General features: G+C 36.2%; 1 protein-coding gene and 1 non-coding gene across 2 annotated transcripts; one reads left to right on the plus strand and one right to left on the minus strand.

The window, feature by feature from the left end:
* Positions 1 to 1,543: 1,543 nt before the first annotated feature.
* On the minus strand, positions 1,544 to 4,904 carry LOC132065959 (uncharacterized). Its single transcript, XM_059459385.1, has 5 exons — positions 4,475 to 4,904; positions 4,265 to 4,324; positions 2,706 to 2,818; positions 2,185 to 2,252; positions 1,544 to 2,084 (listed from the first exon to the last, which is right to left on the minus strand). Exons 1-5 carry the CDS (start codon positions 4,902 to 4,904, stop codon positions 1,544 to 1,546), a joined length of 1,212 nt encoding a protein of 403 aa, XP_059315368.1.
* A 987-nt stretch (positions 4,905 to 5,891) lies between these two features.
* Positions 5,892 to 5,998, plus strand: LOC132031702 (small nucleolar RNA R71). Its single transcript, XR_009408333.1, has one exon. It is a non-coding gene; the product is annotated as a small nucleolar RNA R71 (small nucleolar RNA).
* Positions 5,999 to 14,438: the final 8,440 nt, after the last annotated feature.

The following is a 14,438-nucleotide window of genomic DNA, read 5'->3' on the forward strand; positions in this document are numbered from 1 at the left end:
CTAACAGATTTTTTTGTCCGACACTTCTTCATATTGGCGCAAATGACTCGTCCAACGTTAATTTGTTTTTCATTTAGCAGAGCGTACAGCCACGCGGCTCGCATAGGTCGGATTTCATTCGAATTTCTATTTGGTACCAACCTAGAGTTGAGAAACAACAGCCATACCTTTGCAACCACACTCAGATTTCTTTGCTGAAACCAGGCCCTTCTGCCATTTGTATCTATGTGCCATTCCACACCAAAGGGACATAGTCCTCGATATCGATTTATTTCATCCATGTCCGGATGGTTTAGAAACTCCTGGAACTCGGCATAGTCAGAGCTTGGCAATCCATACAACCTGTTTAGGACAGCAGGACCGAAGTGGATAGTACGACCCGAACAGTGGAAGTATTTCTTTCAATATCCATATTCGCGTAAAATTCGCGGACAAGGAATGAGACTATAGGTCCTGGATTTTGAGTGAACTCTGCCCAGTTCATTCTTTCAATCATTTCAAGAACGTGTCGAATTTCTTCACCGTCCCCTTCAGTGAATACAAGTCCTCTTTCTTCAATTACGAGATGGACTTGGGCTGTTTTCTCCCAAGCATCAGCATCATAGGAGAAAAACCTATTAGTATCATACCTGATAGTAGTGCTCCTTGGTGCCATTTTCAGATTTTGAGAATTTTGGTTGAAGGAGAAAAAGAAACGAAAGATTTTAAGCAATAGTAAGAGTAGTTTTCCTTTTCTCTGGTTACTTGATTTTCTTTTGTGATTGTGAAATCTGTTTATAGAGGTTTGCATTGTGTTACAACATTTGTATAGCAAAGTAATTTGCAGTCGGTTATTTTCTTGATCAGAGTGAGTTAAATTACCGTGTTCACCTTCGTATTTTGACGGCACCAACACAATCATTCCTTATATTCTCTGATAAGTATTACGTTAGTATAGGGATAGCAAATCTTCTGATTTTGTCACTTTAGTATTTAAGAGGTTTTGCCCAAATTTTTCATTCTTAACCAGTAAGTAACTAATATATATAAGGAAACATAATATCATTATATATATATACTCATACTATATGTAGTTGAGATATTTTATATATGTGTGTGTGTAGACACAAAAGGTGAACACTTTTTTTTTAAATTATGAAAATAAGTGTAATCTTATGTCTATATCTGCAGTTAAAAAAAAAAAAATACATAATGACTAAATTGAGCGCATATAAAAGAGTGAAGAAGAAAGTAGTTCTGAATTTAACGTCGTCAGCTCGACTTATTTATAATTTTTTTGTTTTTAAGTAAAGAGAATTGTTGAAGCCTGTTTATCAAATATTCTAGTGATATAAGGCTTCAAACGATGACCGTTTACTTTAAATTTTTCTCCCCCGTCGATATGTTGTATTTCAATGGCACCATAGGGGGTTGCTTCTGTTACAATGTACGGTCATGTCCAACGTGACTTGAATTTTCCAGGGAATAATCTCAATCGACTATTGTACAATAGAACGTGATCTCCTATTTTAAATTCCTTATGGCGGATGAGGTTATCATGCCATCATTTTGTCTTTTCTTTGTACAATTTAGCATTTTCGTATGCTTCAAATATGAACTCTTCCAATTCATCAAGTTGCAATAAACGATTTTTTCCTGCATCTGATAAATTTAGATTTAACGATTTTATAGCCCAATATGCTTTATATTCTAATTCCACAGGCAAATGACAAGCTTTTCCAAAAACTAGTCTATAAGGCGAAGTTCCTATGGGAGTTTTGAAAGCAGTTCTGTATGCCCACAGAGCATCATCTAATTTTAGAGACCAATCCTTACGGGAGGAACCAACAGTTTTTTCTAATATTCTTTTCAATTCTCTGTTGGATACTTCTACTTGCCCGCTTGTTTGAGCATGATATGGAGTTCCCGTTTTATGAGTAACTCCATATCTTGACAACAAACTAGCGAATTGTCTGTTTATAAAATGAGTTCCCTGGTCACTTATGATAACTCGCGGAGTTCCAAATTTAGAAAAAATATTTTTCTTAAGAAAAGCACAGACAACACGAGTGTCATTTGTTTTAGTAGCGATTGCTTCTACGCACCTTGAAACATAATCAACAGCCACTAAAATATATTCACAACCATTCGAAACAGGGAAAGGACCCATAAAGTCAATGCCCACACATCAAATATTTCACATACCAGAATAGAGTTAAGAGGCATCTCATCTCATTTCGAAATGTTACCGCTTCTTTGGCATTTGTCGCAAGCTGCAACATAATATCTTGAGTCCTTGAACAGAGTAGGCCAGAAAAAGCCAACTTCAAGTACTTTTGTGGCTGTTTTTCTCCCTCCATAATTTTCTCCTACTGCTCCATCATGGCAATGACTTAAGATGTTGTTCATTTCGGTTTATGGTACACATCTTCTGATTATTTCATCTGCACAAAATTTAAACAGGTAAGGATCTTCCCAATTGTAATGTTTTGCATTTTTTTTTTTTTAGCTTTTTTCTTTGTTCGTAAGAAAAATCTTTTGGGATCCATCCTCCAACTAAGTAATTGGCGATGTCAAGAAACCAAGGTGGTCGGTTTACAATTGTCGTGATTTATAGATATGTTCATCGGGAAATTCCTCCTTGATATCGGATATTTCGAGGAGGATTTTCAAGCGTGATAAATGATCGCCTACTTGATTTTCGATCCTTTTCTATCTTTTATTACAAGATCAAATTTCTGTAAAAGGAGTATCCATCTTAACAATCTAGGTCTGGCATCTTTCTTTGTTAAGAGATACTCTAAAGATGCATGATCAGTGAATATTGTAACTTTTGTTCCTATCAAATAGGAATGGAATTTGTCAAATGCAAATACTACCGCCAGTAGTTCTTTCTCAGTTGTGGCATAATTTCTTTGAGCTTCATTGAACATTCTACTGGCGTAGTAGATAAGTCTGAAAATCTTGTCCTTCTTTTGTCCTAATACGGCTCCAACCGCCGTGTCACTCGCATCACACATTAGTTCAAATGGTTGGCTCCAATCAGAGAAACAACAATTTGGGCATTAGTCAATTTTTCTTTAAGGATCTCAAATGCTTTTCTCGCAATCATCTGAAAATTCGAACTTCACATCTTTCATTAGTAGGTTAGTCAGAGGTTATGAAATTTTTGAAAAATCTTTTATAAACCTTCTGTAAAAACCTGCATGTCCTAAGAAACTTCTAATGCCTTTAACAGTAGTTGGAGGGGTAATCCTACTATAAGATCAATTTTTGCCTTATCCACTTCTATCCTTTAGCAAGTGATTTTATGTCCTAAAACAATTCCCTCTGTTACCATAAAATGACATTTTTTCCAGTTAAGAACTAGATTTGTCTCTTCACATCTTTTAAGCACCAAAGTTAAATGATAGAGACATCTTCAAATGTTTTACCAAAAAGTGTGAAATCATCCATAAAAATTTCAAGCAACTTTTCGGTACCATGTACGAGAAAATTGCTGACATGCAATGCTGAAATGTAGCAGGGGCGTTACGTAGTCCAAATGGCATTCTACGATAAGCGTGCGTACCTTGGGGGCATGTAAATGTGGTCTTATCCTGGTCTTCTAGAGAAATTGATATTTGATTGTATCCAAAATATCCATCAAGAAAACAGTAAAAACCATAACCTGCAACTCTCTCGAGCATTTGATCAATGAAAGGTAAAGGAAAGTGATCTTTTCTTGTAGCGTCATTAAGTCGCCTGTAATCGATACAGACTCTCCATCCCGTGATGCGTTCCGGTAGGTATGAGTTCATTATTTTCATTTTTTACTACCGTCATACCTCCTTTCTTTGGTACTACCGCACAGACTACCCAAGGGACTATCATATATCGGGTAAATGATATCGCCGCTAGAAGTTTCACCACTTCTTTCTTGAAAACTTCTTGCATTGCTGGGTTCAGTCTCCTTTGGGGTTGGACTATTGGCTTGTAATTATCCTCCATGAGAATTCTATGCATGCAAATAGTTGGACTGATCTTTTGATGTCGGCTATAGTCCATCCTAAGGCTCTTTTGTGTTCTTTCAACACTCCAATTAATTTACTTTCTTGTTCTATAGCCAAAGAAGATGAAATGATCCGGAAAAATTCGATATCAAGAAAAACATATTTCAAATGAGAAGGAAGAGTTTTGAGTTCAATTTTTTATTGAACTTCTGGTGGACTTCCTCATTTTGAAATCTTTTTCAAGTGTTTTAGCCTTCTTCTTTTTATTATGGGGTCATCATCACTTATCGAACCTGATTTGGACAAACATCTTTCCAATGAATCAGTAATCAACTGATCATCTTTGTATTCATCTGCAAGATCATTTAGCAGGTCAATTTGAAAACAAGAAGATGATGACTCATCCTCGGGAAATTTCATTATTTTCTGCATGTCAAAAATCACTCTTTCCTCATCAACTCGTAGTATCAATTATCCTTGATGGACATCAATAATTGCTCTACCTGTAGCGAGAAATGGTCTACCTAAAATGAATGGCACCTCAGTATTTTCTTCCATTTCAAGTACTATAAAATTTGCTGGGAATATAAATTTGTCGACTCTTACAAGAACATTTTCAATTATTCCTTTCGATTTTTTAGTACTTTGATCCGCCAGTTGAAGAGACACACCAGTGTCTTTCATTTCACCAAGTTCTAATTTTCTGAAAATTGAAAAAGGCATTAGATTTATTGAAGCACCTGAATCACATAGTGCTTTCTCAAAATGAGCACCTCCTAAGGTACAAGGGATTGTAAAACTACTTGGATCGTTTTGCGGAAGCTTATTTTGCAGTATAGCACTACATTTCTCTGTAAGCTTAACAACTGAAACTTCTTCCAATTTTCTTTTACTTGACAAAATATCTTTAAGAAATTTAGCATAAGAAGGCATTTGTGTCAAAGCATCCGTAAAGGGTATATTAATGTAAAGTTGTTTTAAAATTTCGAAACTTTGAGAATTGCTTGTCAAGTTTTTCTCTTTTCATCTTTTGGGGAAAGGAGAGGTATAGAATGAGGATTTGTAATGAATTCATTTTCTTCCACCTTTTTTTCTTTTTTTTTTTCTTTTTGTTCTTTTGGAAGCTTAGGTTCTTTTTCACCTTCGTTTACCTGTTCTTTTTTCTTGTGGAGTTCCTTGTCTATCTGCATATGGATCATCAAGAGCTTTACCTGACCGTAGCGCGATGGCTTGGAGGTGTTCTTTTGGATTCTTCTCAGTATAGCTTGGTAGAGCACTTTGAATTTGTCCTGACATGAGGGTTGCTATTTGGCTTACCTGGATCTCCAAATTTTTGATGGCCGAATTTTGGCTTTCCACTTTCAATCTTAATGTATTTGTATATCAAGTCTTCAACCTTAATGTGTTTTTGTATCGTTGAAAACTTTGTCCTTTGGTTTGATTTTGAAAAAGTGTTTCCGTCGCTTATGATTAAAAAATCATTGGGGAATTTTCAGCACCATTGATGAGTTATTGGAATGGATGTTTTTGTGCCATGACTACCAAATGATAATTGTTGAAAGTTTTGTTCCTCATTTTATTTTGATTCGTGATTGGGGTGATTACATCCACACACATCACAATTCTCAAGTTGAGATGGTGAGTGCGCATTTACCCGAATAGCCTCGACTTTTTGTGTGAGAGCCGCAATTTGTTGTGTCAATGAATTTAAAGCTTCAACTTGATTCACTCTTTCGCTTTCTTGATAATCATTCGTTCGAAGGCCATTGAATAGCATTTTCTCGAAATTTCATTCAAAAAGAATTGTGTGGCTTCGCCGTGGTTTTGCCCATTATAGATCCTCTTGATGCTTCATCAATTACATTTCTAGCAGAGGCTTTAAGACCATGATAAAAAATATATAAAATATCAGAATCTTGGATACCATGATGTGGGCATTTTCTTAACATTGAGTTTAATCTTTCCCATGCCTAGTATACAGATTCGAGATCCGTTTGTATAAAATTATTGATTTCTTGTTTCATTTTAATTGTTTTGGCAAGTGAAAATATTTGTTTAGGAACTTTTGGGTCATTTGATCCCATGTAGTAATAGAACCTCTTGGTAAGCGTCGCAACCATGTCTTGGCTTCACCTTTTAGTGAAAAGGGAAAAAGCCGCAACATGATAGAGCCTGTTGTGACTCCATTGTACCTGCAAGTTTCAACTATTTCAAGAAAATCAATTAGGTCGGAATGTGGATCTTCACTTACATCACCCGTAAATTGGCATGAATTTTGGATGGTCCGAATCAAGCCTCGCGCGGATTTCAAAGTTATTTGCAGCTATTGGTGGTCTCCTTATGCTTGACTCTCCTTCAAAATGATGTGGCCTTGCATAATCTCTAAGTATCCTATCTCGTCGTGGTGCCACCTCATCAAATTGTTCTTCCACTTGATGTGGTGGAGGTGGGTTATTATTAGTGTTCTCATTGTTCTTCATGTCTTTCAGTGAAGGAATTTAAGATTGTCCTTTTCGTAATAACCTTAAGGATTTTTCAATTTCAGGATCGTATTTAACTAGTTCTCTTGAAAAGGAACGGGTCATACACTTCCTGAAGTTGTTTTTTCTTTCTTTTTCTTTTTCCTAAAAGTTAAAATAATAATAAAAGTAAAACGGTTCTCAAATTAGTAGTAAAACAATTAATCTGTAGTAGACTTTTCCAATCCCCGGCAACGGCGCCAAAAATTTGACGAGTGTCTGGCGTATATATATTTTTACTCGTACTCTGTCAAATAATAGTATAGAAAGATGTCGAACCCACAGAGATTGGTTTATCTATTCTACAGACGTTTCTTGTTTTAATTACTATTTGAGACAATCAGATAGAGTTGAGTTTTGAGTTAATTAACTAAAATTACACAAATAGAGCGATGGAGATATATTTTGGTTTTTCACAAATATAAAAAGGTGTTGGGATCTGACTTCACTTGATATTTCTATTATAAAGTAAATTCTTTAATCTTCAATTTCTATTTCTCATAAATGTATAAATGTCTCTCACGATTACATTTATATATTATTACTTAAGTTGAAGAATTAATAGCACTCCTCTCGGTTATACAAATTAATTATCAAAATAGTAATATTAAAGCACCGAAATATATGCTTGAACTCGAAACATGCTCTTTATAGTAAGTCCCTTTCGATTACCTTACTTGCTAGAACTAATCAATACACTATCCGCCTCTCTCGATTACAAATAAGTGTAAAATTAATTATGACATAAAAGAGATAGATGTCACTAAATAAATGTTAACACCTATCAATACGACAATTAATTATGTTACTTCTTCCGCCTCTCGATTACGAATTAGTAACAAATTAATTGGTAGTATAAATTAGATAAACGTTAACAAATAAAATAACATCTAACCGTAAAGCATATAAAATTTAAATAGAAAGCTTCCGCTCAAACATGTGAAATTGAGGAATTATATTATCTACTATTATATAGAAATATCAAGGTCCGTCATTCTCCCAACACAAAAGAAAGTTACTCCATATTGGAGTTAAAACAACCAACGGAAATATTGATGTCCATTAAATAAGAAAATAGAAGAAATATTCAAGAAGAATAATTCCGCTATTTAATTAAAAACAGGAACTAGAATAATTTCTAACACTAATTAATCAAAGAAATTTTTAAAAGAATAAGCTCAAGAATGGAGAAAAGGAGCAAAAGACTCTTTACAAAATATTGTTGCTTTCCCTCCTACACGTCTCTCCACAGCATCTCATTGGTAATTATTTATAGAGTCTTGGCATGGCAAACTTGTAAATAACCTTCTCCTTTTGGTAAGTTGAAAATTGCGATGCATTTGGTGTAGCAGTGTCTTTCCTTTAATTTGGCAAGTTGCCCACTTGTGTCATTTGTTTACTTAGCTTAGTCATATAGTTTCTTTTAATGCATATGTCTTTTTGAGTTTACATCACCAATTGAAAATGTCGTACAATTTCTTTCTTCACTATCATATATATATATATATATATATATATATATATATATATATATATTATTTTTGTTGTATCATTCTTTGTAAAATAAGAACTTGAATCTCTTTTGCCACATATCTCTTTCGTCGATGAGTTATTGATTTTCTTATTATATCATGGCATTTTCTGCAAAATAAAAGAAAAATATTAGTATTAACATTTAATAGCAACTAAATTTATATATGGTAGTTTTTTTCTCATCGGTCCGCTACATGGTGCTATAGTGGGGATGCGCTACGGCGGCCATGGTGGACTGGGCCGGTGGACCGTCGGGGCCGTAAAAACCCTATTTTTATATACCAACTCCAAACCATTACCCACAAGACCCTGAAGTCAGTTTTCAAGAAAGAAAGAGGCAAACTTCATTCCATTCATTGGTGAAAGCATCTTGGAGGGTAAGTCCCCACCTTTATTTGTTCCTTTTCCTTTCTTCTTCAAGTTCCATGATTATTTTAAGGTCCATCAATGGTGGGTGGAAATCCTAGAACCCTAGAATTAATAAACCCTTAAATAATTGGTAGGTTGTTGATTCTGTTATTGATTAATCATCTAGGAGTATAGATTATCACTTTCTAGGAAGGGAATTTGATTTCTTGTGGTTGAAATTCCATGTTGATACTTAGGGTTCTAATAAAAATGTAAATTTTGTCCTAAAATCTGTTTGAAAGGGTAAATTGATTAGAAACCCATGAATTGAAGGTTAATGATTGTAGAGATAGAAGTTATGATAAATTCACCATTAAAGGATGGTTTCATCCATTGAAAAGGGTAGAAGTAAGTGAGTCTTCTTTCCTAATTTTTTTTCTTGTTTAAATACATGGTTTGTTGCTTACTTAGCATCATATTGTTAGACTTTGACCGTTATGAGGCGCTTCGGAAACAGAAGACTCGTGTGGAGTAGTTCGTGGCTCTTGTTCTACATTCAAGGTAGGTTACGACTTACTTTAGTTAGACTTTGATTAGCGAAATGTATGTATTGTGTAGAATTGATGGGAGAAAGCATGATTAGGTCTTCGAATATGTTGTTTTGGTTGGATATTAGCTAGGTTGATATGACTTCTGATGGGCTCATCGCCATTACTTTATGTACTGAAATATGAGGTATAGTTGTGTTCGTATTGTGGCGATTCGGGATGGATTTGTAGTAGGTTGATTGTTGTTGATGGTAGCTCGTTTCCCTGTTATTATGATTAGACTTGTCACCTGAATTGTTGTGTTGTAATATGTGTTGTACTCAATTTATTTTATTGTGAAACATATCATTGGAGAAAGGAAGGATAATGAGTTTAAACTTGGATTGTGATATATACTTATGATAGTACTTAGATGAAATCTTGGTTATGATTTACTGTTGATAACGATATCATGCATGGCATACATTCTCATTCATACGCATATTATTATTGGATTATGACTTGGTGTTGATGATGGCATATGAGAAAATAGAGTACCTTGGTGTTACAAGGTTTAGTTGGGAGGTGTACATGTTATGTTGGGAAGTAAAGAGGGACATAGACCCTTATGTTGATTGAGACGGTTGGTATGATTCGTTTCATGGTTGAGCTGATTTATCCAAGTCTTGGTATGACTTGTGGATTTGTGACTTGTACCTTTATTGTTATTTTATTTGCATTGCTTTACCCTGTCTACACTTATTTATGCATTCATACATTCATACATGATGGAAAGTGATGTGAAATTAGTGAAGAAGTTAATATAATCTTCTTGTTGAACTTGTGATACTATTTGATATATGAAACTTGATAAATTGTTTATTGAGAGTGGTGTGACAGTGTTCCTATATATATGAAAAGACACATTTGACCAGGGGTGAGGATGTGGCCTAGATTATGAGCTTGTGGTCTGAGGTTCGTTCCGAAAACGAGTGGTAGATGATGTGGATCCGCGTCCGAGGTTCTTTTCAGAGCGGAGGATTTGTGGCTCGGGTCCGATGAGCATCCGAAATGAGTGGTTCATGGACACCATCGGTCCCCCACAGGTCATGACTACTGGGCAATGACACCAGTTAGCATGTATGTACAGTTTGAGTGATTGGCCAGTGCATTGCATTGTATTGCACATCATCATCTTTTGCATTGTATATCATTACATTTTATTCTGCATTATTATATGCTCGTTTAGTTCTGATTGTGGTATGGTTCGTTGAATGGCTATTATGATATAGATATGATCATTGACTGAGTGAAATTGTGGGTTAGTGATTCTACCTATGTTTAGAACTTGGACTTGTGATTATCAGGTGAGATTATTGAAACTCGACAGAGTTGTGGTTTAGAAGCTCCATCTTAGGCTGTGACTCTGTTATGGGATATTCTGTGACTTGGATTTGAGTATTAAGTGCCTATCTGTTTATCTTGTTGATTTTATGCTTATATACGTGAACTAATCTTAGTCGGCCTATGATGCTTACCGGTACATAGTGTTATAGTGATACTACCTTGATGCACCTTATTTGAGTGCAGATTGTGTTCCAGCAATTTCATCTAGACTACATCTCTAGCTTGAAGCGAGTTTGCTCGATCAGATCGGAGGGTGAGCTTCTACCCATGCCATGCCACTTGAAGATCTCTTTTTCCAGATGTCTACTTTCATTCCAGACATTATTTGTTATTATATTTGACATATATTTCATTCTTTAGACATTGTTGGTTAGAGTCCTTGTACAATGACTTTCAGATTTTGGGGGTGTAATATGTTATTACTTATTTTATATATTTATTCATTCACATGATCATTAATTGTTTAAGTATAAATGATTAAAGAAGTTGAAATTGGCTAGAGATTAATGGGTTAACAGGTAAGGATTCGCCTACTAGTGATAATAAGGTAGGTGCCCGTATGATCGGTAATTTGGGTCGTGACAAAGATGTCATAAAAAAAATACCAAAACAATTTTTTTGATATGCTCTTTAAACACACGATTCATGAAAGTTTGACAACTTGATGGTGCATTGGTGAGACCAAAAGGCATCACTAAATATCCATACTGACCTGAGTGGGTCCTAAAGGCACTTTTGGCCACATCCTCTTCAGACATCCTTATTTGATGGTATCCAGCTATAATAAGGTTAATGTCACGACCCAAATCGGGACCGTGCGGGCACCTACCTTTCCCCTCCTCGATAGGTGAACCCTCTATCAAATAACACATTGATTAAGTAAGGCAATTCATTTAGCTGACAAATAATTAGGGATAACAGTAGAATTTCATAATATATTCATTAACTCAATGTTTGCATGATTACCACAATACATGATTACAAACTCAATACAAATTCCCATGACCTGGTCTAGACTAGTACAAGAGCGACTAATGATTCAGAATTTTCCACCACACTTTAAGACTCAACCTCTATCCCCGATGAAGTGGGAGGAGGCCTTCCAGATAGGCACCACACATTTCCGCTTCATATCAATCGAATACCTGAAACAATCTACTCCCAAAAGGGTGTAGCAAGTGTAATATCAGTACAAAGCACACGTACTGAGTAAGTAACATAGGCACCATGGTTAGTAACACATATCAGTAAAGAATTCACAGGCAAACATGATAATAACTCTATCAATTCATACGTCTACCTACCACACAATATACAACAAAACTATTTTTATGATTGATTGTATGTCAATACTCACCAATCAGTCTCATAACAAACTCGCCACTTCCATATCATTTAATCATTCGCTTTAACCTAGTGGTTAACTCATCACTAGGACACCCATTACCCTACAACACATAAAGACTGAACACATATATAGGATTTCGGACGATCTATGGCTACTTCATCAATACAACAACGAATCCAGAACCAAACGCCTATCATTACGTAAGTAAGGCAACTAACTTGAATATGTCAAGTCTGAGTGTATCCGAATCAACCCAATCATCAAACAACTCAATCAAGTCATAATGCAATGCAGTGCAATAATGCTATGAATGCAATGCCATGCCATGCGAATGAGGTGTACACATGTACTCTGGACGGAAATATCGACGTCTCAGTAGCACAACTCAGCGTGACTCGCGACGTCTAAGTGCCACCCATCTCGAATCTTTGCCCAACAGACAGATGGGACCCTGGCTAATTGCTTACAGGGGGAGTCTCACCGGTACTATCCTGGGGGACCCGCGGAGTCCATCACTAACAGTAATTCCGGGATATCATCGGAATGGGCCATGCAACAATAATGCCGGAATAGATCATCGGACATCGGTCATCTCACAGTCACTCAAGTAAAAGAGTCTGTCAAATATCAGTTTCACACAATCAACGATTTAAGGATTGAACCTCGGGCATCGGCCTTCTCACAATCACTCAAGTAAAAGAGTTATCAAATATCAGTTCATATAATCAACGATTCCGGAATAGATCTTCGGACATCGGCCTTTTCACAATCACTCAAGTAAAGAGTTTATCAAAATATCAGTTTCGCTCAATCAACGATATCGGATTATCACCGGGTATCGGCCATGCATCATGAATATGAGGGAATGCGTGCAATGCATATGTAAATTGATCAAGTTCAATATCACAAGTACCACAATGAGATACACCACCAACGTAACACATCACAATACCAACAGAGGTATGCCAACATATATCAATAACTCAAAATACCAACGGTGGGTATGCCAACAATATACCCAAGTGCCAATACCAACAACGGGTATGGCAATACCATCCAAATCAAGATGAAAAAGTAGAATTCATTATCTACCAATTCCTCATGACATCAAGTCGGGACAATATAACAATTCAAGGTATATATAGCGGGGTGACTAGTCCCAACACACACATCAGTCAATCAGTTGGTACACGCCATACCACTTTCTTACCTCAGCCTATTAGTTCAGAACAAGGATATCACTTCACACCCGAAGTTATCCGTCATATAAATTTAGGACCCAATCGCAACTGTGGGTAAATTTTTTCCTCTCGTTTAATGGTTAGACTTACCTAAATAACATAACTCATTCAGTCATATATTATAGGAAGTTTTCATCATTAGACACAAATAGGTTCTATCCGCCGCTCTCAAGTCACATAAATCCACCAATGATCAAGGAAAACCATATTAATCCCTAAGGAATCTACAGGCAACAAGCCCGAACAAAAAAGTCACACAACAATACCAACCTAGAATTCTATCCCAAATCTCTGATTTTCTACACATGCATTCTCCGTTCCTTCTATCACAATGATACGGAAACTAACCGGAGTCTACCAAAGGGAAGCCGTAACCTACCTCATGGCCGAGCGGGTGCCATGAACATCCATTGATTCTTTCACTCCATTGTCACATCGTAATTCGCGTGAAATAGTTTGGAGACAACCACGTTACCCGAGATTAATGCTTTCCACTTGAATCTTTCATAAGATATTTGGATTAATAGGGAGGTTTGGGGGTCTTAGCCCACCTTTCATTTTCTATTATATCAATGCTAAGAGATTTTCCCATCTTCAAGTTTATATTTGGGAAAAAACCCCTCTTCGAAGATCCATGCAAGAATATATTTTTATAGGACAGGGAGTGTAGAGATCTAGGTTATTAGCTCATTTTTGGTGAAGAACATAGGAGGTGTCTTAGAAAGAATTTAGGCGGAAATGTTGCTACCTCATCACTCTTCCAACTCTAGATTACTAGAAACCCACTTGATGATTCTCTAGGTGATCATGTTTAGGAGTAATTTCTTAGGTGGAAGGAGGGTTGGAGGGTGTTAGAAGGGTTTATTAGGACTAAAAATCTCATTTCTCTGCTTTTTCACCGAACTGGGCGGCTAGTATTTAGGATTTTGGAAAAATGGGACAATTCTCGAAATGATTCCTTAAATAGAGAAATTCACTGTGCGACCCCACCTTTAACGGCATCTTGCTAGGGCGGCCAATATCTGTTATGACGATTTTATGCGAGCAACATAGGCATTTATCGCTATTGCGGTTAGTATACCTATGGCGGTCAAGTTCTGTTTGTTCGCCCACCTTTCTATTCGTTACGCGATACGTACGACGATCTTGGTTTGGCTTGAAAGGTTTACAGGATGTGAATAGGTGGAGACACTGTTAAGGGGCATAGTTGTCGTCTGCCTTCAAAATTCACAGTAACGACGAAACGGGTCGTTACAGTTAATCTTAGAGTAAATTTGTGATCCACGCATTTATCCAACAACTACTCTATGATGGGAATTGATAATTTATCTTTAATGGTCATCTTGTTCAAAGCTCTATAATCAATATAAAGTCTCCAACTATCATCCTTTTTGCCTACTAACACCATTGGAGAGGCATAAGGACTGTAACTGGACTGTAAAATTCCTTAATCAAGTATATCCTGATCTAGATTTTCAATGGCATCCTTCTAAACAGAAGAATACCTATCAGTCCTTAAGTTGATTGGGTTGCTTCCAACTTCC

This window comes from Lycium ferocissimum, chromosome 1, assembly GCF_029784015.1.
Source record: "Lycium ferocissimum isolate CSIRO_LF1 chromosome 1, AGI_CSIRO_Lferr_CH_V1, whole genome shotgun sequence".
Taxonomy (NCBI): domain Eukaryota; kingdom Viridiplantae; phylum Streptophyta; class Magnoliopsida; order Solanales; family Solanaceae; genus Lycium; species Lycium ferocissimum.

What these genes read in the sequence shown, in the direction of transcription:
- LOC132065959 (XM_059459385.1), bottom strand. Translation starts at nt 4,904, where the DNA reads ATGCCTTCTTATGCTAAATTTCTTAAAGATATTTTGTCAAGTAAAAGA. An exon ending in TAGACCATTTCTCGCTACAG is followed by an intron (nt 4,325 to 4,474) that starts GTAGAGCAATTA and finishes ATGATCTTGCAG; the next exon opens with ATGAATACAAAGATGATCAG. An exon ending in AAGATGTTTGTCCAAATCAG is followed by an intron (nt 2,819 to 4,264) that starts GTTCGATAAGTG and finishes CCTATTTGATAG; the next exon opens with GAACAAAAGTTACAATATTC.